The 27,358-nt window shown below is 43.4% G+C and overlaps 3 protein-coding genes across 3 annotated transcripts in view; all 3 read right to left on the reverse strand.

Moving 5' to 3' along the window:
* Positions 1-846: 846 nt before the first annotated feature.
* Positions 847-3,269, reverse strand: si:ch211-218o21.4. Its single transcript, XM_048240623.1, has 4 exons — positions 3,188-3,269; positions 2,090-2,366; positions 1,385-1,499; positions 847-964 (listed from the first exon to the last, which is right to left on the reverse strand). The coding sequence occupies exons 2-4, from the start codon at positions 2,355-2,357 to the stop codon at positions 847-849; spliced, it is 501 nt and encodes a 166-aa protein (XP_048096580.1). The 5' UTR covers positions 2,358-2,366; positions 3,188-3,269.
* A 1,491-nt stretch (positions 3,270-4,760) lies between these two features.
* On the reverse strand, positions 4,761-19,136 carry LOC125293440 (5'-nucleotidase domain-containing protein 2-like). The gene is made up of 14 exons (XM_048241353.1): positions 18,714-19,136; positions 14,269-14,453; positions 13,895-13,969; positions 13,713-13,768; positions 13,267-13,360; positions 11,812-11,940; positions 10,886-10,946; positions 10,340-10,442; positions 9,815-9,916; positions 9,628-9,709; positions 9,178-9,264; positions 8,156-8,296; positions 7,646-7,710; positions 4,761-7,105 (listed from the first exon to the last, which is right to left on the reverse strand). Exons 1-14 carry the CDS (start codon positions 19,075-19,077, stop codon positions 6,844-6,846), a joined length of 1,806 nt encoding a protein of 601 aa, XP_048097310.1. The 5' UTR covers positions 19,078-19,136; the 3' UTR covers positions 4,761-6,843.
* A 274-nt stretch (positions 19,137-19,410) lies between these two features.
* Positions 19,411-27,358, reverse strand: part of zgc:162200 (uncharacterized protein LOC558638 homolog) — a 37,654-nt gene continuing 29,706 nt past the window's right edge. The window contains exons 9-10 of the mRNA XM_048241362.1: positions 23,477-23,828; positions 19,411-21,831 (exon numbers count right to left, since the gene is read on the reverse strand). Of these exons, the coding sequence (XP_048097319.1) occupies positions 21,826-21,831; positions 23,477-23,828 (358 nt within the window). The 3' untranslated portion in view covers positions 19,411-21,825. The remainder of the gene's footprint in view (positions 21,832-23,476; positions 23,829-27,358) is intronic.

The raw sequence follows: 27,358 nt of genomic DNA on the forward strand, positions 1-27,358 counted from the left end.
CGTGTGTGTAGCCACAGCTAAACAGAAAGGGCAGTGCCAAAAGGCTATATTGCACATGACTTCACATCCCTTTGCCTAAATTCCTGTCAAGAATGAAAAGCTTTGTCAAGAAGAAATCACCTAACAAGATACCCAAATAGACGTGAATTGAATTATTGTATCCCTAGTTATGCTATGCCTTCCAGGCAGTTACACTCCAAACTGGAGTCTTTACACTCCAAAAGCACATTACATATAATGGGACTCTTATCTCTGTGTTACTAATGTATCAAAATAAGATTAGAACAAAAATAACTTTCTCTTGCTTCTTGCTTCTGTCTTCTTGGTTACACACAACCACAACAAGCCCATTAACCCCACTGCATGATTCACTGTGCCAGCAGCACATATTAATGGCTTGATGCGGATACCTATCCACGGCTTCACCAGCAGCACATTTTGATGGCTTGATGTGGATGCCTATCCACAGCTTCTCCAGCTCCACTCTTCTCATGTGTCTGCTCTCATCTCCATCTCTACAAGGAGACTCTGGAGACGTCTACAATACTGTTTTTTTTTTCTGGAGACGTCTACAATACTCTTTTTGTTTGTCTTTCCTCTCGGATCAGATCCAATCAGACGAGAACCTCTGGTATTAATTGGAAGAGTCGGACCCTAAAACTGATGCCTGCCAGACTGCCACTGAACTCACTTTCCCGTCGGTTTGTAGAAGCTTGTTTTGCAAATCACTCTGGATCACAGACTCAAGCCAAACGATTCAGTATGATTGTATCTAGCCCCATGCAGGCGAAGGGGGAATGCGATAGTTTGCATTGGTTTGCATTGGTCGAGGAGTGTAGTGGGTCTTCAAGTGCCAGGAATCTGGACCTTGGTCGACCCTGATCTGGCACAGATACTGCCGCCCTCTCGCCGGATCTGAGCCAGCGCCGGTCCGGTATCCCCCGGGGCTATGTGAGCCGCGGTGCTAACGTGAGCGGGTCTCTGATTACAAGCTGACACAAAAGATGAGTGAGAAAGAGAGAGGCCAGCATTAATATTTCACCACTCCAGCCTCCACGCACCGCTTCCATACTACATGGAAGGACATTTTCCTTGAAAGCCTAGTGGTCATAGAGACCACAATGTAAGCATCATATTCTTATATATATATATATATATATATATAAAATACACCAGGTTATGTTGTGGTAAGACAGGAAATCATTGCAACAGAGATATTTGTGGAAGTGTGGTAACTGGTTATGGTTTTCAATAATCGATTGTCACCTGCTCCTTGGCAAATGATCAGTGTGGGGATATACTGTAAGCCTAACTGAGCTGACCCTGGTGGTAATGGAGGATCCCGTGTCTCTAGTGACAGGATTGTGCACTGTGCTGCTCTTACTTTTTGTGTGCGAGGAGCAGCTCCTTGTGGAGCTCCTGGTGGCTCCTGGAGCTCTTCACGGGGTTGTGCAGGAGGCGGAAGCCCTCTGGGAGACCATCACTGCCCGCAACAGCATCTGGAATAACAGCACCTCAACTCAGATCTCCACTGCTACAGTCACATGATGTCGAGTTATAATATAAGAAGTTATACATGCGAGAGCTGGTGTCTGACGTTTAGTGCTATAAAGTTTATATTAAGACTTTAATATGCAGACTTAACCGCAGATATTAACCACACATTTATTTGGTCATTGCTGCAGATTTAATTAATTTAATTTAATTAACAGGATGGAAGCAAGCAGATATTAGTCTGTCAGATCTTGCCTCAAAGTTGGCACACTTACAGTGCAGAGGTATAAATCATTGAAAGTTTTACGTTACATTACTGTTATCATCTTCCCATTTAATTGACAACAAGAGTTGATTATTGTTCACCACACAATGTGGCATGTGGGTCAAATAACGGAAGGAAGCTTCTTTTTGTATTTAAATAAATATAGCACATACAGAAAATGATGTATCTAATTAAAAATATAATGTGTGTTTTAGATAATGAATGACTGATATGTATTTGTAATATAGCACTGTTACTGGTAGGTAAAGATATTGCATAATTACAAAAATATTGCCTAGGTCACCTCTCATGGCCCTCAAAGCCACTAACCTCTGTGATGATGACTGTTAGCATGGGCTAGTGCATGCCCTGACGCCCTGGACTTGAGGTGACCTGGTCTGGGGGACCCATGGGGGTGAGCGTGGGTGTGCCCTGCGCCCGCTATTCCGTTGGGCATGCCAGTGTGCGCCCCACTTCTCACGCCGGCCTCCGTGGTTCTGAGGGGATGGACGTGGGGGTCAGAGGCTGCTCGCATGGCACAAGACGAGAGGGACGACAGCACCTGAGCTCTGGCCCTAAGCCACAGCTCCTGCTGCATGCTGGGTAACTGGAGGACAGAGATGAGGAAGAGGTGGTGATGGTGTTGGTGATGGTGTGTGTGTGGGGAAGTGAAAGGGAGGTAGGTCAGGGTGGGAAAGGGGGAGGGTAATGAAAGCAGATGAAAGGGGAAAAGGAGAGGAGAGATTGAGTTTCGGTTAAGTGGAGATCTATAATTCATTTCCACTGGTGTGTTCCAATTAATGTTCTCTTTTTTCTATTTTTACTTTGGTTTTGTTTACAACTGGCTTACAAAATTGAAAAGAATGAAAACACCTTAAGCCTATCCCAGTTGAGAGTACATACCGACTAAGCACAGAATACTAAATAAGCATCTCACTTTCACAATTCACCTTTTTGTTACCACTAGTCATAGACGCTGATAAGCTTCCCTACCTTATCATTATTGTGCAGTGATTCTTTTCTCAATCCAGCACAAGAAAATGATAGGCCTATTCAAAATAAATTGCTAATACTAGGATCTGGAATGTTGGTTATCACATCCAATGAACAACTAACAAAACGCAGGCAATGAGAGTTTGAAGTCAGAGAACACTGAACAATTACGTACAATAGGGTTGACCGCAGTATTTCATTCACAGATGCTAAGCATGATTTGATGGACATGATGTGAGAGTGCCTTATTCACTGTAAGAACACCTATTGCCTATATAGGCTAATGTCTAAGATTATGCACATTTTGCAAATATTATGCAAACGTGAGCTTTCAAAAGCTAAAATCTATCAATTAATTACAAAAGCTACCAAAGCTACCTCTGCCTACACAATATTTTACATTAGAAAATGCAAATATCACACACAAACACTTACACAAGACGTGTCTGTCCTCCATGTACGTTCCGTGTTCTGAACCTTATCGAGCGCTGGCTATCACATTTACAACTCAGGGACAACGATACGATGCGCCTGCTACCTGAGAAAGGTAACTACGCCGTACTACGCGCCACACGCGTTTCTCTTTTTTCACACACGAGGGCAGTGTAACGCAAACCCTGCCCATGTCGATGGTTTCTAGCAGAGATGTTGCAGAGGTAATGCTCATCACTCTGAATTAATTTGTTGTCTTATACATTATCGATGGTAAGGTTATAGAGTCACATTTTGCGGTGTGTTAATTTGAGGTCATTCTAGCCACCTATTCCTGCTGCTACAATCATACCTAGATTGTGTATGAGTGTATGGTCTTTGGCCTGTGATAACCTAGGCCAGGGGTGGGCAAACTTTTTGGCTCAAGCCCCCCCCAGGACACACGCATAAAAAAATACATTTTTTATAGCCTATAATTTAGTATGAAAAGTATTTGTTTTAAAATATTAATTGCTTAAAAATACTGCTACTTTTATGCTGTTTAACAAATGTATAAATTGTGCATTGTCGCTTTAAGACAGTCGCTTTAATTCACGTTTATTTCTCAATGATCTTCTGTCTGCTCCGCTATGGCTAGTGCTGTACCTACGGCTGGGCCCTCTCACAGTTTTTAAATGGTCAGTAGTGGGAACTACTGTTGCCTTCATGATTTCCTTTTAAAACTTTCTTATAAGAAGGAGATATCAATAATCAACAATCACAAGCCAGCTGGAACCTGCGGCTCTCTCTCCCTCTCGTGAGTGCAGACGCGTTCCCAATTAAATGGATTGCATAATGTTCACGTTAGATCTACTGCAAAGGAGATAACTAAGAGTTAACTTAGTTTAACATGATGTTATCTCTATTTAACATGATCAGGGATGGATTACTGCACGGGCCTACCGGGCCCAGGCCCAGGGGCCCAAGGGGTCAGGGGGCCCTGAAGCCCAAACCTTTGCATGGAATCATTGCCTCAATATCAACAAATCAGGATGTAGGCTATGAATCTGATTGAATTTAGTATTGGCCATCCCCAAAATGCACCAGAATACAGGAAATCACATCAAACAAATTAAACATAGACCCCCAAACCCCCCCTCCCACATATATAACAATAAGTGGGGGGCCCTTAATACATCTGGGCCCAGGGGCCCGAAATTTCATAATCCGCCCATGAACATGATGTTTTGACATTGACATTGTAAACGTTATCTAAGGAGAGTGAAAAGCAGTTTGCAGGAAAGCTAACCAACGTCGTCTCTATCGCAGGAAAAAAAATAGCGAGCAGCCTGATAACTAAATAAAATGCTCGGCGGGCCGGATGAAAGTGCTTGGCGGGCCGGATCCGGCCCGCGGGCTGCAGTTTGCCCTCCTCTGACCTAGGCTATTTGGGCTGAACATAAAACTAGTATTATCATCTTGCATAGAGCTATATCCACACAAGCTTAAAAGGAAAATATACTAGTGTACACAACACAGGGAGAGGACCTTGTGGATTAAATACAACACTTGTGTATCTTTGTTGTTTTTCCATTTATTTCACTGATTCTTATGTCCTAGTCCATATCATGATTAGGCTTACATAATTAAGTATGGCATGAAGAATTTAAAAGGGAGATAGGCCCATCTAAAATCTGAGACTAAAGGCTACAATGCAAATACATGACACAATGACCTATAAGCACAGACTAATTATTGCACATTGGTTTGAGCTCTCTAGTAAATGAATTTAGATATGAAACAGACACAATACCACTACTCCTTTCCTTACATGAAGTTTGTGCATAGTAGCCTACCTGTTGGGCAAAAAAGAACAAGCTAATGCTGTGATTGGGGGCAGGGGCACAATATTGTTTGAACCCATAATACCGTGCAGATGGGTTAAAACTTCTGTTCTGTGGGGCTGTTAGCCAGTGACCTTTCTATGGTATCTAAAATTGTGTTTACCATCTTATTATGTATCCAATGACTTCCCCACAGCTAGGCTATTTTAGTAATTTATGTCCATGCTTAAAATCTCCGCCTGACTAAGGCATCTTCACATCAGTTCTCTGGCTAGGTTACTGTAGAGTCTGGCTCCAACCAGAACTGGATCTGTCTCAGATCCTCCTTTACAGTTAGTCCTGTAAAGTCTTGCAAAGGTAAATGTCTTCAAATGATTATAAATGGGCACTTAAGGTCAATTTCAAATACAAAAATGCACAGTGCCTCTGCTTTGGTTATCAGTATACAGTTTGGATCTTAAATAAATTGTGCGTTTAAAATGGGAAAAAATACATAATCAGCAAAAAAAAAAACATAATCAGATAAATTGTGCGTTTGTAGGGGGAAAAAATACATAATCAGATAAATTGTGCGTTCAAAGGAGAAAAATGGCATCTCTGCATTCAAGATGCATTTTCACCACTGCTCATACAACATCACATAAAGCATAAAGTGAAAACTTTATGCTTTAAAAATAGCAGCTAATAAAATGTAAACAAACAAAAACAACATCTATCACATCATCACAACATCATTTACAACATCAAAGGTTGGTGTACAAAAACAGATATAATGCAACTAAACCTTAGAAATACTACACAAACCATTCAGTAGAGGATATTCCCAGTGACTTCCTAACATTCTAGATAATACATGTGAGAGATCTGCTATGATGAGAACAACATTAATATTAACACTAATATCTCTATTCACACAGGCTTCCAAGTAGCCAATTAGCCAATCAGCTTAACGGTTGGAAATGTGAATGTTTCAGGGCGTTTTAAAAGAAAGTTATTTCTCTGATTCTGGTCCACATATGAACTCATCTGATGTGGCCAAATTCATAGGTTCTCCAAGTGGACTCTAAAGAGGAGGGAAATCTTTGTGTAAAAGTAGGAAGGAGGAAATGTAGATGTCGGGGACAGGTAAGTGCAGTTTGCTGGAGGTCACGTTAGTGTGCAAATGACATTTGGCCCAAACATGTTGCATCACTACGTCACCTCAATGTTCCTTTCTCAAAGTTCTTTTTATACCTGGGAGATACAACTCTACTAATACCTAAACACCATTGAATGAATGGAATGGAATGGAATGAATATTACTAGTGCTCTAGCCCTTCAGAGCTCAACGGAGCAGGACCACAGAATCAGCAGCAGGTCCTGGGTCACTTCATGTGTCTGAACCCAGGGAAGGACCAGAGCACACAATTAGCTTTTTCAGACTTTAATGGTGCAAGCGACTAATGTTTCAATACACGGTGTCTTCCTTAGAGTCAACAGAGTCAATGCTATTCGTGTGCTCCGGTCCTTCCCTGGGTTCAGTGAGAGAGGAGCCAACACTGTGCCAGATCCAGACCTGATTTGGGCTAGTGTGTGTGTGTGTGTGTGGGGGTCTCCTTTCTCCTCCCTGGTCAGAAGTGGAAACTCTGGCTTCAGAAGGTCAAGGTCATACCACATATTTGTTCCACCATTCACTAAATCAGCTGATTATAAATTAGCACAATTCTTCAGCCAGGTAGTTCAACTAGCTATAGTAAACCCACCTGTGCGGAGTGCACAGGTTAGAACCGATACATGGTAAGACTTTTTTCTCTCTAGAGTCGGAGTGTTCCACCTCTGCTGGTTGTGGGTGCCTATCTATCGGATGTGGGCCATCTCCTCCAGGAAGGGCGTCTTCATGCAGCCGGTGCAGAGCTGGTCCATCCACAGCGGCGCCTCGTGCTGCAGCGGCGTGCGGCGCGGGTAGAAGGTGTAGGACAGGTCGTAGTTCAGCAGGCAGCTCAGCGACGCCATGTAGAGGTCCGAGAAGCGACAGAGGCGCCGCGAGAAGTACGTGGGGTTGTGGCACGTGCGGAAGATGCTGCCAAACTGGGGGTTGAACAGGTTCTTCGTCTTTTGCCTTGATGGTGAGAAACACAAAAAGAGAAGTGATATACTGTAATAATGATCACAGAATAAATACTTGACATAAATAAATATTAATTAATATAATAAAATGAATACTGCACTGGTTATAGAAACAGCAATGCATTTGGTTGTTTCATAACAAACGCTCTCTACAACTTCAAAGGAGAGGGATGCAAAACACATTAAAAAAAGTTCAGGGGCAAACTGGCTTTGCAGGCAATGTTGTGGAAATGGGTTGAAAAGTGAAGAAAATAAACAAATAAACTGCTCTCGCAGTTAACACAGCAAGCTATAAAGATTGATGAAAGATTGATGTGAAGTTGCTGCTTCCTCTAACCAGGTGTGCACAGGCTCTAAATGATAGCCAGCAGCTCAAAACTGACAAGAGCAGCTAACTACCGTCTGCCCATGTAGAAATTTGCATGCCTTACTTAGACTTTGACTCCTGGCTACATCACTGTATTACGTGTAAATCAAGCTCTGATAGATAATGAGCAGTTGAGAGGGACTAAGAATGTCCCTAGACACCTACCGTAGTTCCTCTCTTTCTTGCATCCATTCCAGGAGGACCTCTACAGAATCAGGGTCCCGATGCATCTGATCGAGAGAAAGAGAAGATAAATCCCATCATTAAAAGGAGTATAAATCAGTAAACACAGAAACAATACCCAACACTGCGACTTGGATGAATATTTCTATATACCAAATCTTCATATATATCATATATCTTTCATATTTCACATATGAAAAGCAAAGCCAAAATGTTCCCAATTTCTCACAAATGACTGTATTACAAACGGATGTTTTTACACCATTTCCTCTTGACAAATTACACTATGATGCGACATGACACTACTAAGTTTGTTTAAAATAACAGCTTCAAACTCATTATACACTGACTTACAATACAGAGACAATGGGGTCTTCGTACCAACTGCATTAAACGTCTTTGGTGTAAAATGATGAGATTGATGGGTTTGAGTGACAGGTGCTATAAGACTGCCGCAGGGTTACCTCCTCTCCTTTAGGCGGCACCACTCACCTGCATGCGTTCCAGCAGGCCAGTGAGGGCCTGCAGCCAGGTGAGGCTCTGGGCGTACTGCTCTGTGTTCACCACCTTGGTCTCCAGCTCCAGCTCTGGCACAATGGCTCCTGTACGCCAGCCGTGGCGAAGCATCAAGTCCTGCAGGGAGGCACCAAAGGAATCTGCATCAGTCATGTGGGTTGTCTTGAAGGCACCATTATGTCCGTGATCATGATAGCACTCTTTTATTGACTTGCATATATTTGATACAGCACCTCTTGAGGTACAATGTGGTATTACAACAGTGTACTGTCCGAAGCATGGACAGAGCTAGCTTGTTAGCATGCTAATGTTCTAAACTAAAAATCCTAAACTAGGCACATTTAACTTATAATATCAGCAATGGGATCTGAACACTCTTACAAGATCGACTAAAATCACTTAAGACGTGGTGACAGCTCTAGACAGCTTCCCCATTGTCTTCCCATATCGGTTAGTTTCCCATGTCAGTTAGAAATACTAAGGAAGAGATTAACGGACACTTAGATGTAAATCAACCTTACATGACACAAATCTCCAATCTCAAATGTCTAATCCAATGCTTTTGTGAAATGACACAATACAGAGAGCATATTCTTACTGATTCTTAAAGGGACACCAGGCAAGCCTGATGCTTTTTTCTCTCTGAAACTCCCCTCACCGGGTCTGAAGCTCTTTTCCTTTTCTTTGCATCTTCCGTCAAGGGTTTTCGCTGCTTCTTCGCCCGGCTCTGCCATTATACACACGCTTTTGCAAATCTCTCTAGCGTTTTAGTTAGCCTGCCTCTGTGCTGTAAACTGATCCTGCTTCGGGTCGGTGGGTAGGATACACCGAACTTGGGTGGGATATTCTTCCTACAGGCAGTAGGGGCGGGCAAGAGAGCCTTCATTCGCCCTGTAATGAGTCATTTAACCATATACCGACTTACAAAGATGATTAATTAACACGAAAACGTTGCCTGGTGTCCCTTTAATACATATTGGAGTGAATATCTGTCTTACCGCCAGGTCACTGTAGAGATGGTCACCAAAGTACAGAACTCTAGACCCCCTCCAGCCTGTAAGTTTGAGGAAATCAAAGAGGTTCCCCTGCAACAGACCAGAACCAAACCACAAACGAGTCACCACGGAGTTGCTACTTTAAAGTTGTAATCCTCGATCCATTTTTCCGTCTCAGTGCTCCTGATACAGAAGTGTTGATTGAACAGAATAGTGTACTTCTCTCCTGAGCCACCATGTTTGTTTCCGATTTGCAGAGCCAGGACTTCAGTATGTAGACCAGAGTTTTTATATGGGGGTACACAGACAAGACCTCACCCATAGAGGAATGTGAGGGGAAATTTAATGAGTTTGACAAGTATTGGATTAGAATTAAGGATCCCTCATGAATGTATCATCTGAGGACCATACTGACCTGTTTGTACAAAACTGACCTGTTTGCACAGAACTGACCTGTTTGTACACCTGTCCCTTATCCAGGCTGGTAATCTTGTCCCACTGAAGGTCCCCGTTGCCATCCAAACGCCTGAATGGCCTGTGTTAAGACAGACATAGGGAGAGAGAGACCCTCTAACATGGATCACCAAACACAATTCAGTGGAGTGATATGAGCAGAGTTCCGCTGTGAGTGACCACTTACTTGACACAGTCGTTAAAGAAATGGGGTTTGTCTGCCTGAACGATGACCACGTCAAAGAAGTCCCTCCAGTTCTTGCCCACCATGTACGTCATGCCCTTATTTCTACAAGCAGACAGAACAGTGTGGGACACAAAGAGAAGGTGACTGCCTGACATGGGGCATACTGAGGGCCAGGGAGTCTACAGGGGTGGTCAAACGGCATCAATGGGTGGTGGGGCTGTGCAGATTCATCTTCAATGCTTAATTAAGCCTGACTGGAAACAACAAACACTAAAAACTAAGTGCTATTTTGTAAGACTTTCGTGACTACCGTGTGGATAACTGAAATCTGACTCTTGAAATTGAAATCACTGCACTTTTGGCCATTCCTCGTTTGAACATGGATCATTTTTTGGTTTCCATCTCCCCACCCTCCCTTCATCCATCCATCCATCCATCCATCCCTCCCTCCATCACAGCATTAAAAAAGAGTAGTTGATTCTATTGCAGGTGGTCTTTCTGAGCACTGGACACAGTGAAACTCACACAAAGCTGAAGGGACTATTGGTGATGAGAAAAAGCTTCTTCCCGTGGCTGACCAGACGGTGTAGGACAGCATACGTCTCCTCTCCTCTTAAGATGTACTTCTCTGGGGTAACACACACACACACAATAGCCTTAATGACCAGCACTACAGAGCCACAAGGTGAGATATATAGTATATTGAAGAGTATCACATTAACATTAATTGGTACCTCTGGTAAAGTTGAGTTTAAAAGAGGTAGTAAATAATCTTGGCAATTTATTTTGGTCTCAAACAATGTAGGAAATCCAATCCAACCAAGTTATTCTGAGAAACACCTCATGAAGACATACATAACTTTATGGATATCTTTATGGCATATTCTATGTTCTCAGAATAAATGTGATTCCTTTAAAGGCAGATTTTTGATTTATTTTTGTCATTGTAAAATTCAGATAAATCACCAGAAGTGTTTTTAGTCAACTTTACCAGCGGTGCCAATAAAGTTGGTGGAGGTGCTGCTGTACATTGTGAAAATCCAGAAATGACAGAAAAGTAAGGTTTTTTACCCAAGTCCTGCATGATCCATTTATACATGTAGCCTTTAATGTGTACCATTCCAATAGCTTCCTATAAAAATAAAAAGACGATGCAGTTATTTTAAAGACATATTTGCATATAGATACAGATATATAGATGCAGTACTTTCATACAATGGTGACCCAATGTGGGTTGTTGTGAATAACTTTACATTATGTACATCACAAGTCAAACATCAAATCAAAATGCTGGACAAGAGAGCAGGCATTTAGGCTTATTTTGCATCACTCATTTTAGGGCAAAACAAATGTGAGTTATGTCAGTGCATGCCCCTGCTAACCTTCCTGGGCTGATTTGAAGAGGATAAGGCTTAGAGAAATGTTTAATTTGGCAGAACACCTGTCCAATCCAATAACGCTTCCGGTCCTGATAAGCAATCACAGACCTCTACATAACACCTGCCCACAACCTCGGTTCGGGGGCCAAGCAGGAGAACATCCCCCACTGGCAAGCTTGTTTACTTTACACAAAAGCCCCGCCGATAACGGCTCAGTTTTCTCCGGACAGGAGAAAGTCGAATCGGCAGAGAAACAAGGCCTCGTGTGCTGGCCCGCGACCAGCCCTGAAACCAGAGAACGCCGGGCCTGACACCCGGGTCCTTTCACCTCCGAGACACAGATGAGAAGCACCTTTGTTCAGCCGGGGCGCAATCTGCGGCTGGTGCGGAGGTTCACCTCCGTGAGGGCGGAAAGATGACCCTGCTCGGGTGGGAAGCAATCTAACTTTACGAAAGCGGTCCTCCGAGCTATGCGGAGGGCTGGGAACCCGATCCTCGCTAACCAGGAGAAACACGAGCTACGGAACACCGACAAGATAAGAATGAAAACACAGCCTGTCTGCCTGTATGAGTGTGTGTTTTCTTTCATATGTTGCATATGCCAGGATCCACACTGACCGACACGTCTCGGTAGAGGTGAACAGGGTCGTACTCGATGTTGCTGGAGAGGAAGTAGTCATTGGCCACAGCCAGCAGGGTCATCTCTGGCAGGGAGAAGACATCCATGAAGTGCTTCACATTTGGGCCCTGAGTGGGTGGGGAGAATGACAGATCAGATCAGTCAAATAAAGCACTCGACTCCTATACTCTTATATCAATGCCTGATGTCTGAAGCCCAAGTTTGTCCTAAGGCTGTAACTGAAGTTGAGTATTGCAGGTGCAACCTGGACAGCAAAAAAATGTATCTCCAATTATGTATAAACATTTTCTTTTTTGACAACTGCTAGTGCAGTCAGGTGTACAAAAAGCACATTATTAGCGTATACATGCATGCACTCAAAACGACATTCAATACAGGAGAGCAGGTGTGTTCACAGGGGTCACAGACAATAGGTGTTGTGAGTTTGGAGAGGCCCTCTGCACATCACACTGAGAACTGAATCGGCACATTTAAATCCATACCCAACTACACTATGATAGACCATCACACCATCCAAATGTGTCCATGTTTTAATACATTGTAATGGTGACAATTCTTCTTAGCTAAAGTGTTTAAAGAGTTTCATCAAAGGAAGGAGAGCCAGACAGAGCATTCAATTGTATAATTGGTCTGAGGAGAGAAAAAATATCCCACAGTGCATTTCACCCATGGGAGCCTTTTTAAGAATGGAAAGAATTTGAATCCAATTCACCTGATTAGCAGACCTTTAAACGACTCTCTCTCTCTCTCTCTCTCTCTCTCTCTCTCTCACACACACACACACACACACACACACACACACACACACACACACACAAACACACACAAACACACCCATACACCAATGCCACTGTTAGTACTGTCTGTAGCCACACAACAGGGCCCTATCAGACTAGATTGGGGTAATGAGGTTAAGCAGGGACTCAATAACATCCTGTTTTGTAATCCTCTGAGTGACAGCTCACTATGCTGGCACATACTTCAAACGGGAAATAACACCTCGTCAAAAGAATCGAAGATGTGCAGAGAGACTTTTGTGCGCTTCTACTTTTTTCTTCTACTTACAATACATCTGCTATAGACTGAAAGCATGCGCAATCATTACATGTTATATAATGGCTTTTAACTTTATACAATACTGATAATTCCCTCAAAAGTAGATGAGCTAGGTAGTCTTTAGTGGGCTATGTAGCTCACTTACCAAATGAGATATGTTTCTGAGTTTGAGCTGTTTATTTATTTATATTCAGAGAATTTCAGACAAAGTCTCCACTTTATGTGAACTGTCTAGAAGTATACGTATGTAATTAATACTTAATTGATTATGTTAGTACATGCTAATTACAACACACACTTGCTAGCTAGTTAACTAGTTAAGGTTAGTAGTGTATAATAAAGTGTAGTAAAGATTTGGACATGAACAGCACAAGTACCTTGCCATAGAAGCCGCTGAGGTGGTTCAGGGGGACATGATGGGTGCCCTGATACAGCTGCAGAACTTCCTCATCAGGCACAGGTCTCAGACCGCTACCCATACAAAACAAAACACAGGCAGGCCTTTTATGTCATGTTCTGATTTAAAAAAAAAAAAAAAAAAAAGTGTTAATATTGCTATACTGTTGAGTCCATTAAAAAATACAAATCGCTACTGTCGGGTGGAAACCTCTTATCTCCAAATCTATTAGTGTTCAGGAAAGTAAAGAAATTGTATTGTGAAAATATCTTACAGTACTTTGTCAAAAAGTAAATAAATAAATATGGAGTTACCTGTATGAGGTTTCCACCCGACAGGACAGCAGCAAAATGAAACACACTGCGGTACACTGGAGTATATACAGATTTAGAGCCCCTTTCTAACAGCAACTACAGGTATACTGACCGATAAACTGTTCCTAGCTGAATATAGTGAAAGGCATCTATCTTCATCAGAAGACCCTGAAAAAACAGCAAGCATAAAAAATATGTTTCTCTCTGTGTGTGTGTGTGTGTGTGTGTGTGTGTGTAATATTGAGGTGATTTACAACCGATAAAATAGGATTTGCAAATAATATTAAAAAATACCTTCTGAATATCATAGTGAAGCCCTCGAGTGGCAAAGTTAGGAATGTAGTCATATTTTCTGATGCCTTCAGGGTACTGAAACAAAATAAACATCTAAATGTTTATTCTACTGCTCACAAGTGCATTGCAACAACACAGATATTTTATATGGCGGGTGTAAAATATAGGTGAAATATGGGCAAAGACTGTATTAGCTAGATGAGCACATTAAAATAACATACATAATGTATAATATAATATGTAATGAAATACTAGTGAAAGACTGACATAGACGTTGTTCAAATAATAAGCTCAGAGCATCATTAACCCACATGTTTGTTCTTCCACATACAACACAGAGTGTGTGTGTGTGTGTGTGTGTGTGTGTGTTCCACCTTGTAGTGCTCGATGAGGAAGTCTCGTGCTTTAGTGTAGATCATGGAGTCGAGGGCATTGGAGTAGAGGGCCAGTGTATAATCGTAGTCGAAGCCGTAGATGTCCACTTCGGCCAGGCTCACCTCGTTGTTGGCGTAGATGGTGGAGGAGTTGAGCAACGTGCACACGCCAGGAGGGATCAGGTCTATTAGATGGAAACATGGAGGAGTTCACCCAACATACTTATTACCTCCGGATTTGGTTTGACTATACCACCATTGCCATAATTCAACCATTTGCCTTTTGTAAAAGTGTGCCACTGACAATACTATTTACTTAACTTAATAGTGCCACACACTTTTAGGCTTGTTATGAAACCATGAGCCACAATTTTAATGACAAAGTACAAAGTCACTCAATGAACAAAGTGTCTGAACAAACTGCTCTCCTTTCGGATTTGAGAGCATTGAGTTGACCAACCAATGTTTGTGTTTAGGTTCTTGCTCATGGTATTTAATTAACAAATAATAATAATAATAATAATAATAATAAAAAAGCTTTATTTGTATAGCACCTTTCATACACAGAATGCAGCTCAAAGTGCTTTACATTTGAAGCATGTAACACAATAATAGTCAGTCAGTCATTATCAATCACTTTTCTTTTCTTTTATGTTTATACTCAACAACATATCAAAAAATATAGAAAATGGCGTCATAAGACTGGCAGCCTTAACCCTCTTACCCCCCAAAGCATGCATATGGCAACTGTGGCAAGGAAAAACTCCCATATTCAGGAAGAAACCTTGGCAGAACCTGACTTAATAGGGGAGCCCATCTGCTTCTGGCTGGCTCAATAATAGTAGCAGATGTAGAATAATCTGAAAATGTAGTCTACAGGATAAGATGAGTTAACTAAAAGCTTTCCTGTACAGGTATGTTTTCAGATCTTTTAAAATATTTACTGAACTTCGCCTGCTTGATGTACAGAGGCAGGGTGTTCCATAGTTTAGGGCATAATGGATAAGCGCAGCTTCTCCACTTTGTTTTGTGGAGCACTTTGGATGCGATTAAAAGATTAGGAATTGGATGATCTAAGTTTCCTTTGTGGTTGATAAGATATTAAAAGCTCAGAGATATATGAAGGTGCTATGCCATTCAGAGCTTTGTAAGTAATTAACATAACCTCAAAATCAATTCTATAGGAAATAGGGAGCCAGTGCAGTTCAGCCAACACAGGGGTGATGTGTTCTCTCTTCTTAGTCTTAGTTAAAAGTCTAGCCCTTGAGTTCTGTATGAGTGCCAATTTCTTTAGATGTTTTTGGGAAGACCAGTGAAAAGTGCATTGCAGTAGTCTAACCTGCTAGTGATAAAGGCGTGAATTAGTTTTCTGCATCTTGTTGAGTTAAAAGGGCAGCACTTTGGCAATGTTTCTCAAGTGGAAATAGGCTGTCTGAGTAACTTTACTGATATGGGGCTTAAAACTTAACTCTGCATCTAAGATGACACGAGGCTTGTTACTTTTGGTTTGACCTGGTGTGCCAAGTTCCCCAGATTACTAAGAATAATATCTACAGCTTTAGTTTTGGTCCAACCAGAAGTACCTCTGTTTTGTCATCATTTAGTTTCAAAAGTTTTTGCTCATCCACTGATTAATGGAGGTTAGGCATGCAGTGAGGGAGCAAAGGCCATCTAGGTTAGTTGGCTCCACAGAAAGATACAATTGGGTATCATCTGCGTAGCTGTGGAAGTTTACATTATGCTGACTTATGGCGTTTCCCAATGGGAGCATATATAGAAAATAGCAGGGGACCAAGGCAGCTCCCTGGGCCACACCAAAAGGCAAGTCATGTTTTCAGATACATGATCTCCTAGACTGATATAAAAATCTCTGCCAGCAATGTAGGTTTGAAACCAGTTTAGAGCATTATCAGAGACCCACCCACCGCCATGAAGCTGGTGAATTAGGATGCTATGATCAATGGTGTCAAATGCAGCACTCAAATCCAGAAGAATAAGGATTGAGACTTTGTTTGAGTGGTAGCTAGTCTGAGATCATTGACTATCTTTACTAGAGCCGTTTCTGTGCTGTGATTTGATCTAAAACCTGATTGGAATTTTTTCAAGGATACTGTTTTACTGTTGAGGAAGGTATTTAACTGATTGCAAACAACTTTTTCAAGTACTTTGCTCAAAAAGCGATAGATTTGATATAGGCCTGTAGTTGCTCAGATTGGTATGGTCAAGTTTTGACTTTTTAAGTAAAGGTTTCACAACAGCGGTTTTAAAAGCAGTTGGAAATATACCTGTTTCTAATGAGGTATTTATTACCTTGAGAAAAATAGTTTTATCTTGTTATTAAATTAGCTGTAGACTTAATTATTTTTCTGTTATTTATTTATTATTATTGTGTTAAATGTTCCAAATGTAAAGCTGCATTCTGTGTATAAAAGGTGCTATACAAATAAAGCTTATTATTATTATTATTATTATTTATTATAAATTAGGGCACCGTGTGTACAGCTTTGGGATTACTTAAACCCTCTCTTAATCTAGCGCAGTACACGGCAGCTTTCATCCATCCATCTATCCATCCATTACATACACACAGACAGGCTTAACTAAACAGAACTGTGATCTCTGCTAGGATCAGAGACAATACTGTGTTCGTTGTTTGATGTTGAGTGACAGTTGCAAACATAACTGACCAAAGTGTGGCGCAGCGCTAGTTTGGCATGTGACCCTGGTGTGCTTTTAATGCATGTTGACAACGTGTCATAAATGGCTTATATCATTGTGTACATTGTTAATTCAATACCACTTTACGAAAGTAATGCTGAACCTTACTGGTGGCCATATGAACATTTTACTTGACAACTTATCACATTAAATAGCTGTTGTAATGTTGAAATGTAGTCTGACTGGCAGTGTGATTTCAAGTGGTTGTTGAACGTGATCTCCTCCAGTGTTCTGCATAATAACTTGGACACATAAAGCAAAAGCGTGACTGTGTGGAGATTGTTAGTCTAAGCAGCAGCTATGATGATCAGTCTGTGCTTAGCATATGTGCCTAATGGCCTTCAAAAATCAGTTGCTTTTGAGACATTAAAACCACACAACCAGCATCTTTACTAGAGCTCAGGAATCAAACAAAACCAGGAAGGATGCATCACTTATAAAACTAGTGATGAGCAATGTGCAACATGTGCCTTAACCACTGGGTGCACAGTTCAGGACCCTTATAGCCTACATCCCCATAGATCCCATGGTCTTTACGGACTCATTTGTGCTTATTCCCTCTCGTTCCTGGAGGAGATTAGCACAGCTGTCCACTGCAGGGTCAGAGTGGACCGATGCGGTGGGAGCCAGACAGGATTAAGGCACAGTCCAAAAAAACAGGAAGAAAAAAACGGACAGAATTAACAACATGGCACAGAGAGGGGCTAGGGCTACAGTTGGTCAAATCTATCTCAAGGGTAGAGCGCCGTAGCAGAAAGAGGAGTTTACCCAAAATGCTTATTACCGCAGGATTTGGTTTGACTACCACCATTGTCACAATTAACCCATTTGCCTGTAGGACCCTTACGCATCCCCGTAGATCCAATCCTGATCTTTACGACTCGTTTGTGCATTTACAGTTGGTCAAGTCTATCGCAAGGGTAGAGCGTCATATAGGCCTATAGCAGAAAGAGGGGTCACTTCGGTCCAGTGCGGCTGTGCCCTTTCCCAGGCTAGAACTGGCAGGCAGTTTTCACAGGTGTTACACAACTCTAGGTTCAAAAGGGGTTCAAGCAATGGACTCAAATCTTCATTATTGTAGTCAGCTCCACACCCCCAGACATATTTTATTTGATAAAGACTCCCTCTACATTGTTTACTTCACTTTACATTATCATACAAGCTAGCTAGGCCTATTTTTTAACATTTGGATTTGAAAAGGTCAACTCCCAGAAAATGTACAAATGTGGTAATTTTGGTAACAGCAAACATGTCCTTGCTTTGTAGGATACAACACAGCAAACATAGACTGAGATTAAAGAGGGTCACTGTCCGTTTCTAAATCTGTCGCCAAAAAACACTGGAAGAAGACCAACCATTAGGCTACAAAGTGGGGCATGGATTTGCACACATCAATAAACAACTGAATGGACTCATTCGAATTTGCAGTTTGTCTGTGGTGTGTAGTTTGCAATAGCATGCAATGGGGGTAAAATGGTTGAGACAAAATGTGTTTGCATTTCTGCACAAACCAACAGAATTAATCCACGTAAGGGTCCACACTTGAATTCAGAGTAGGCCTATTTATTAATTTAACATGTGATGCTGATAAAAATGCACGCTACAGGGAAGGTAAAGTCAAGTGTTCAGGTGATCCATTACATAGCCCAATGTGAAACTTTGATGTTCAAAACAAAAAAACGCTTTTGGCGAATGCCTGAATCTGGAAATGAACGCAAGATACATACCATGTACCAGACGTTTCAACTCATTGTATCTTGCCCACAGGTAGGCCCTCTGGTCTACCTTAAGGGCGGTTGAAGAGTAGGACCTTCCTGATAAACTCAGCTTCTCCTCGGTGCGCTTTTTGCCGCCCACTGGATGCCTGTGAACGGCGGGGGAAGTCGGCGAACCCGATGAACATGGTTTACCATTCGTCTGTTTATATTTCCCTTCTTGGTTAGTGACACCGCAGGACGAACATTTACTGGAATAATTCTGAAGTTTTCTGGACCTCACAAGAGGTGGGGTCCTGTTGCCACTTTGCAGAAGAGCACGACCGAGGACTCCGACAGTTTTGTAAGACATTCTAGAACTGCATATTAGCTGCATAAACCATGAGAGAAATCCGGAGACAACCTGTTAAAATGTGACAGCTCGGACTATTTACAAACTTGGTGGCTCAAGCCTCTTGAACAATCAGTATTTTTACCCCGCCTCCTGAAAAAAAATAAAAAAATAAAAAAAATAAATAAACAACATAAATTGTAATTCCGAGAATTTACAACAGATGGCATTAGGCAACTTCGGCAGTCTGCAATAACTAAAAACTCGCGCTATCCATTTCCTGGATCAGTAGAGTGTGTCAGAGTGTGACTGAATGGTGCGTTTTTGCGCACTGCGCGAAGCTATTCCGTTACAAAAACCAAACACAACAAGAGCAGGTATAGACATTATGTAACTTTATTTTTTTCCCAAGACACTAGATATTTAGCTCACAAATCAAATCCTGGGAGCACAAAATCCGCAATATTTTGAGCCATTTTTTCAGAGTTCCACCATAATAAAGTGTACGAAAGCGAGTCGGAGGGTAAAAACGTTCCAACAGCAAGAGGACGTTTGAGACAAGCGTCACACATTTCACACAGACACAAATAACACAGGTAAAGGTCGAGGTTAACAGCCTACCAAATTCATTTAGTACACCGTGATTTACAACAAGCAGCAACATAAAACCGATCACCCATACAATGACAACATTGCCTGACTGAATCAACGGTCATTTCCACCTATGACCTTACGGATACGCTCAAGAGTTAACTGTTTTGGAGCGTGTGAAGATGCCAAATTCCCAAACTCTCTGAGAAGAAAGTGAGCACCTGGCGTGTACACCTATTTGTGCTTTGTGCTTGGCTAACAGCACGGGCTTCAAACAAACGTCAACAGGTCACAGATGGGATTAAATCTGATAATCTTTATGCCACGGACACATGATTGAGGCGACAAATTCAGCACTTTCCTAAGTTTCCGGTCAGGGGCCAACAGCGTCCACATGACCAAGCACAAATAATTCCTGCCATTTCCCATGATCGTTTTTTTGTTGTTAAAAAAAGTGTACTAAAACATTTCCACCTTATAGAAATACTGCAATACACTAAGGAGAAAAACAAAACAAATTGAGACTGTAAATAATCAAAATGAAGGCACTATTCTCATAACCTATTTCTGTTGCATGATTCATTTTCCACCCTAAAAATGAACATTCCAATGAAACGTTTTTGTAACTTCGGTGTGAAAAATAAAAATGGCTTTGCTGAAAATCACTAGCAAAGCGTAGAAAAAGGCTCTCACAGTAAAGCCAAACCATGATCCTATAGCCTACTGTAACCCACAAAAAAAAAACCCTGACAGGCAGGAGGGGTTAAGAGGTGACCACTCTCTCCTCCACTCACTCACACAGCACACAATACATAATACAAGTAAATTAACGCATGCAGGCACTCATACACGCACACCTCAAGAGTAAGGAATCATGAAAGGACGTCTAACAGTACATAGGTCATTTCTTTGTTTTTGGTTGTGCCGGGGTCACTTGGGTTCTAGGCGGTCGTGGGACTGTGCATAGCTGGAAGTGGAGTCGTGGTTGAATCTTCTGTATTTCCTCTGCTTGACTTCACTGGTCACAGAACCTGAGGAGAGCCCATTTATCAGAGACGGTGGTGATGGGTGAGGTCCCAGTCCCGGCGGAAGGGGTGCCGCCTGGAGCTGAGGGCCAATCAATGGGTCACAGCAGTCCAGACAAATTAAAGAGAAAGATGGGCATTTGAATGGTCACATAATCGTTTAAAGGAAAAAACACCAAAATAAAGAGTTTTCCATTTGTTTTTTTGTTGTTGTGGTTGATTTTCAGTGATCCACCAAACCCAGCAGGACTTTAGCCTCTTGGTATGTGCTTGTGTATGTGACCTTCGCACAGAAGAACTCGGTCAGTGTGATGCTTTCCATCTAGACCATTCACACCAGTAGCACAGTAAAAGGTCCAACACATGCTACTAGCCAACAACACAGTGTAGAATACAGCAGACTCCAACCAAACCTGCACATTTGCCTTATTTAGCATTATTATTTTTACAGATTTTTTATTTTTTGCCTATTTAATAAACAAGGCATCTTGCCTTTCGGTAATAATTAAAAGGCTAATACTGTACAAAAGAAAACAAACAAACAAATAAACACACACACAAAAAGAGAAACACACAGTCCATCAGCTCAAGACCGAAATTCCTAAAATGAAATTCCTAAAATGTTTTGGTCTGAAGAGTGGTTTACAGGTACAAGTCAGTGCCCTTGGTCTCTGATGGTTGAAGGCAAGATATGGAATGGATCTTTTTCGACCCCCGAGGGGCAAGCAAATGGTGCCCACCTCAGCCATGGCATGCTTCTTTCAGCCCCTCTTACCCAGAAGCATGCATGCACAGCCCAGATCAGAGTGAACAGAGGGCAGTGGAGGAGTGAGCAGGAGACGGGGAGAGGATGGAGACAAGAAGATGAACTGAAAGAGCAGAGAAAGAGATAAAAAGAGACGAAAATCGTTTTAGAGAGAGAGAGAGAGAGAGAGAGAGAGAAATGAATGCTTGACAGAGAGGTCCTGATGAGTGCTTCTGAGGTCTGTTGGGTCTGAGATGCAGAGAGGTCGAGCAAGCAGGGGAAGGATCACATGAAGGTGTGATGAGGTCTACATGACATGTTCCCCAGACACAGGAGCCAGGCGGAGGAGAGAGAGAGATGGAGGTCGACATGAACGTTCCCCAACACACGAGCCAGATTGGAGAGAGGGGCGTGGGGACAGATGACGACCTTTCACCGCTGCAGAGACAACAACCACAGAGAAACTCATCAGGGAAGGGGAACAACAGGGGGGTATTCCAAGTATGTGGTTTAGTGACAAACCTGGGTAAGTTAACTCAGAGTGAGTGGTAAACCTCCTAATAGAAGAGCTGTATGGCTTCATTCTCCTAACGAAACAATGCCATAGGGCTCTTCTTGTAGGAGGTTTACCACTTACTCTGATTTAACTTACCCAGGTTTGTCACTAAACCACATACTTGGAATACACCCCAGGAAAAACAGGACGCATCACAACACACTCAGCCCGACAACAGGTCAGACGACTTAAGCCTAAGCCAAGCAGAGACAGAAGCACAACGCACATGGAGAGACAGAAGAAGGTTGCTAGGTATGCATATATAACTTCTAACGGCAATAAATATGGGCATTTAAAAACACTACATAGAAAATTGCTGGAGTTGAAAAATTGTCATGGCATGTGCTGATACTAATAAATCTGTAATGTGTTTACAAACATTTTAAATATTAAAATACAAATATTTGAGGAAAAGGCTTCTTGGATTTGTGACCAACCAGAACTAATGAATGGATTTATATCCTAAAATTTCATCTATGGCAGTGGAGGTTGGATTGAGAGTCAGCCTTTATATAGCCCAGGGAATGGGACACATTGTTAAGAACAGGGTAAACGATCAAGGAGAGGGGTAAACTGTCTGACATGTTTTGCAGACGGAGGTCCAAGATCACGACTAAGTACAGGACCCTACGGTCAGTGGTAGGTCAGTGGCACCTGTTTATCTGGTGCAACATCAGAACTTAAGCCATCACAGGACTAGCAGTTTGACTCGGAACGCTGTCGCCCGAGATGCACTTTGTAAGACGAGCTGTGGTTGGTTGACCGTTCAGAGCGGCGGTTCTGATTGGTGCAGCCATTAGAGCGGGAGTTCGGAGAGGCGCCTGATCGAATGAACCGCCCACTCTTGTTAGAAAACGCTGCCTCCCGGTCTTTACTGGACAAACCGTTGGAAGAAGGCGCTCTAAGGCACTGTGTGATCGGTGGAGACAGGGAGAGGGCGGGGCTTATGGTAGAGACGGAGGTGGCTGTTTCTAGAGATCTTGATTTAGGAACATTAAATTTGGACTGCCGTCCCTGAACTAGAGTTGGTGTAGTACGAGGTGTTATGACATTTCTCTGCGCTGGCTTAAATGCTCTTTGCGATTGCTTGTTACCCTCAGTGACGTCCCTGGAAAAGGCTAAATTCTCAGCGGAGCGCAAGTGCGAGGCCTTGAGCTTGTCCACAGGAAGCGACGTGCGACGCTCTTTAATGAACGTGTCGTAACGAGACGGCCCGAGACGTCTCCCTGCCTCCGTTCTGCCCGCTGCTGTGGGAGGGGTCATCGCGGGCCGGCCCGTGATCTCAAACGGACCGAGCCCACTGGAGGAGGCCGGCGACGTCGAATCGGAGCCACGGCGACGCACGAAGGTGGCGTCCCGCGCTAAAGGGGTGGAGCTCAGGCTCTGAGCGGACGTGGAGGTGGAAGGCTGAGGGACGAGCGACGAGGAAGACGAGGGGGGTGAGAATGACGACGAAGAGGAACAGGACGATGCGGCTGAGGAGGAGGAGGAGGAGGAGGAGGTGGTGTGGTGATGACGTGCTCTTACTGGGCTGCCGTGCACGCTCCGGGAAATGACCCGTAAGTGGCTGACCATGCCCTGGGGGCCGGTCGGGGTCATGAAGACGGGGCTGGCGCGTGGACTGGAACGCAGGGGGCTGCGGGGCGCCCGGCCGGACTTGGTGCCCAGCTGCTTGGCGCGGGACCGCCGCGGGCTGCCCGCTCCAGCGCTGCCGTTGCTGAGGGGCGAGAGCGGCGCCTCCAGGTCCTCCAGGCGCTGCGTCAGCGCCAGCTTCTGCTGGATGGCCATGCGCAGCAGTGAGTTGAGCGTCTTCTTCTCGTCCTCCGCCGCCGCCAGCTGACGCTGCATCTCGTCCAGCTGCGTCACATACTGGTCACACCTGAGAGAGAGAGAGAGAGAGAGAGAGAGAGAGAGAGAGAGAGAAACGGAAAGAATGGAGGACAAGGAAAAGTGGTGAGAAAGAGTAAAAGAGACAGAAATCCATAGAGCTACCAGGTGAATCAAGGCCCTTCATGAGAACTAGATGCTCTCCTGTGGTAGTTGGGCTGTGTGGTTACAAAACAGTCAGTTCATGTCATTGTCCACAAGGTGGTGCTGCACACATACATATGGACAAATGTAAGGCTACTTGGCTCCACACAGAACGAGTATACACATCTTACACCATATGTTACATTTGAAAAGTCTGCCACCAAGACGGACCCGCCCAACCACACCCACACAAAATCAAACAGATTCATGTTAAATGTGTCATCATGGTGAACGTTATGCTTCATGATTACTGTGGATGGACACTGCCTTTCATCAGTGGTCAAACTAGCATTTTCAGACTCCTCCGACTGATCTTCAGATAGAGTCTGATGTCTCATTTCATTAGTGGTCAAACTAGCATTTTCAGAAACCTCCGACTGATCTTCAGATAGAGTCAGACGTTCCTCCTCAGGACCCCTGTGGAGTGCTAATGCCTGACCCTCCAGGCTGCACGAGTGGACTTGCTTACATAACCACAGTGAAGGATCGTCGTGACAACACCAGTGACATCCCACTGAGGGAAGTGGTGGTGGGTGCTTAGGTGGTTATGTCACTGAGATTCCGTTCTCGCTCTCTGAAACTCACAAACATTCTTCATCCATCCATTGCTCTGTCTCGCTCTCTGAAACAAACATAGTCCATCTTTCCCTCATTCTCCCAGGCTTAAACACACACACTCAAGTCTTTTCACACACACAGCATGGTGGTGGACATGCAGTAAACCCCCCTCCTCGTGTGGGCAACAGGTGACGCAGCCCTGGGGACATCAACAGGCCACCCCTCCCCCCCAAGTACATCCCATCATCCCCTACTTACTAACTCACACACACACACACACACCTTAGCATGACATATGACACAGCAGGTCATGCTAAAGATGGGCTGTTCATGTGCACTACATATTGGGATTCTGGACCATGATGTGCAGAAAATCATCTATATATCTATCTATCTTTTTATCATATATACATCTATTTGCATCGGTCAGTTGACTATATATCAGTAACTCAACAAGTAACCAATCTAATGGAAATACACATCAAATGTACAGACACAGCTTGCATTGCATGATTAATTTCCCATAACAAGTTCTCTACCCATTTCTTACTACTACCCATCCATCTAGTCCTATAACTACTCATCCATCTAGTCATGTCAATCTATTGCATGCTGTACCAAATATTTATATCTCTATCTATTTATGGTTATGGTTATAAACAATCCATAATTATCAATAATTTGCCAATCCATCTCGTCTAATTCCACTAGTGTTGTTTAGTGATCGATCTAAAGGGGGATACACATCAGATCTCTAGCCACTACTATGATTACGCAATAATTAACTGCATGGCTGAATGAAACTGAGCTCAACAAGCTGACCATCAGATCATTTCACCAAGTGTCCTGGCCTGGACACAGGCTCCCCTCCCCCTGCACCAATGACATCATCAGCACCACCAGCTCCCGAGCTGGTTTTCTTCAGGTGTTGCATAACCGGCATTAAGCCGGGATCACCCAGCACCAACCAGCAAGCATCACCTGACGTTTGACCATTCAAACTCCGACCTTGGGGCACCACTTTGGCTGTGCACAGCACATCACCTGAGGGGACCAGGTAGGATTATATTCACTTAGAACTTAGAACACAGAACGTGAGTAACAAAAGCACACTGTAGTGTTCTAGTCTTTAAGGAAACTGTGCCCCCCTGTATGCAGCGAACATCATATGCACACGGGAATGACCACACAAGCTTCCTGCACTTGTTGGTTTAGGAGGGGGAAAATAGTCAAACAACAACCTGTTGGCTGAGTCTGACATTTAACCTTTGCCCCTAACCTGATATTGGCAGATATTTATCAGATACTCACCTGTGCGTGTGTGTGTGTGGGGGTGTGTGTGTCCGGCAGGTGGGCGGGCCACGCGGCAAGGCTAATCTGCACGTGAGCTTGAGATAGAGATTGCAGCAACGAGACGAAGCACAGAGTACTAATCTGATTACGGCCCCTTTGGAGCGTCACACCCACCACACGCGCTACCAGGCTTCTAGATTTTACCACCGACGCCACAGAGCCACCTTGGCACTGCAGCCTGGCATCCTGTGCCCTAAGAGGACAACACAACAGAACCTCACTCAGTCTGGCCTGTTCACACACACACACACACACACACACACACACACTGTGCCTGGCCTGTACACACACACACGCACACATACACTCAGCCTGGCCTGTACACGCCTGTACATGCACACAGCCTGGCCTGTTCACACAGATACACACACACACTCAGCCTGGCCTGTACACACACACACACACTCACTCACTCAGCCTGTACACACACACACACACTCAGACTGGCCTGTACACACGCACACACACTCAGCCTGGCCTTTACACACACACTCAGCCTGGCCTGTACACACACACTCAGCCTGGCCTGTACACACTACACACACACACACTCAGCCTGGCCTGTACACACACACACACACACACACACACACACTATCCATTTCCATTTCACCCTCCATTCTCATCCATCCTATTCTCCGCTTTAATCAGATCTTCCCTTCCTCGTGCTCTCTGCCTCTACGGTCAACAGCAGTTCCATAGTGCCTTCCATAGTGTCACTCACACTTAGACTAGAGTGGTCACTTTTGTGAAAAAGTCCTGTTAGATTTTTGAGACAAAGTGTTCATTGAATCGATTGTAAAATGTCTAAAGACCATTTCCATTTTCAACGCCAAATATAGGCCAATCCACGGACAACTAACAGGCATTAGGACGAACGTAAAGAGGGCGCTTATAGACACACAAGCCAGTAATATTTTTGATGATTTATTGGCGTGAAGTTTCGTGCACAATGACAAACAGGAGTGCAACATTGTCGAAAAACAATAAGCAGAGTGGACTGCCATAACATCAGTGAAAAACATTACTGCAGGCTTCAACATGGCTGTGTTTACGATTAGAAATGTCAAGCAAATTTCGCCTACGTAGGAACTCATGACTGCACAGTTTGCATACCGCTTTGTCCTTCTCCATAGTTTGATCTACCCAAAACCCGAAGTGCTTCCATATCAAACTCCTTAAGTTATTAGGGCTTATCACTCATCTCCCTCATGTCGCGCAAGTTGATCATGTTGTCCTCCATTTTTTGGCAAAACACCAGCAGCACAGCAGCCCGTTGAATCAGCTCTGGGAACTACTGTTGCCTTTATGATTTCCATTTAAAAGTTTCGTATAAGAAGGAGATATCAATCATCAACAATGACAAGCCAGCTGGAACCTGCCACTCTCTCTCCCTCTCGTGAGCGCTCAGGAGCGTTCCCAATGGAGTAGCATAACGTTCAAGTTAGATCTGCTGCAAAGGAGATA

Source organism: Alosa alosa, chromosome 4 (genome assembly GCF_017589495.1).
Source record: "Alosa alosa isolate M-15738 ecotype Scorff River chromosome 4, AALO_Geno_1.1, whole genome shotgun sequence".
NCBI classification, from domain to species: Eukaryota; Metazoa; Chordata; class Actinopteri; order Clupeiformes; family Clupeidae; genus Alosa; species Alosa alosa.

Excerpts from the sequence above, each read along its gene's own strand:
- LOC125293440 (XM_048241353.1), bottom strand. The coding sequence starts at position 19,077 with ATGCAGCTAATATGCAGTTCTAGAATGTCTTACAAAACTGTCGGAGTC. Across the intron at positions 13,769-13,894 it reads TTCACTATGATATTCAGAAG|GGTCTTCTGATGAAGATAGA; the intron begins GTATTTTTTAAT and ends CTGTTTTTTCAG. Across the intron at positions 10,947-11,811 it reads ACCTCTACCGAGACGTGTCG|GAAGCTATTGGAATGGTACA; the intron begins GTCAGTGTGGAT and ends TTATTTTTATAG.
- si:ch211-218o21.4 (XM_048240623.1), bottom strand. The coding sequence starts at position 2,357 with ATGCAGCAGGAGCTGTGGCTTAGGGCCAGAGCTCAGGTGCTGTCGTCC. Across the intron at positions 1,500-2,089 it reads TAACAGTCATCATCACAGAG|ATGCTGTTGCGGGCAGTGAT; the intron begins GTTAGTGGCTTT and ends CTGTTATTCCAG. Across the intron at positions 965-1,384 it reads CTGCTCCTCGCACACAAAAA|CACCGCGGCTCACATAGCCC; the intron begins GTAAGAGCAGCA and ends CGCTCACGTTAG.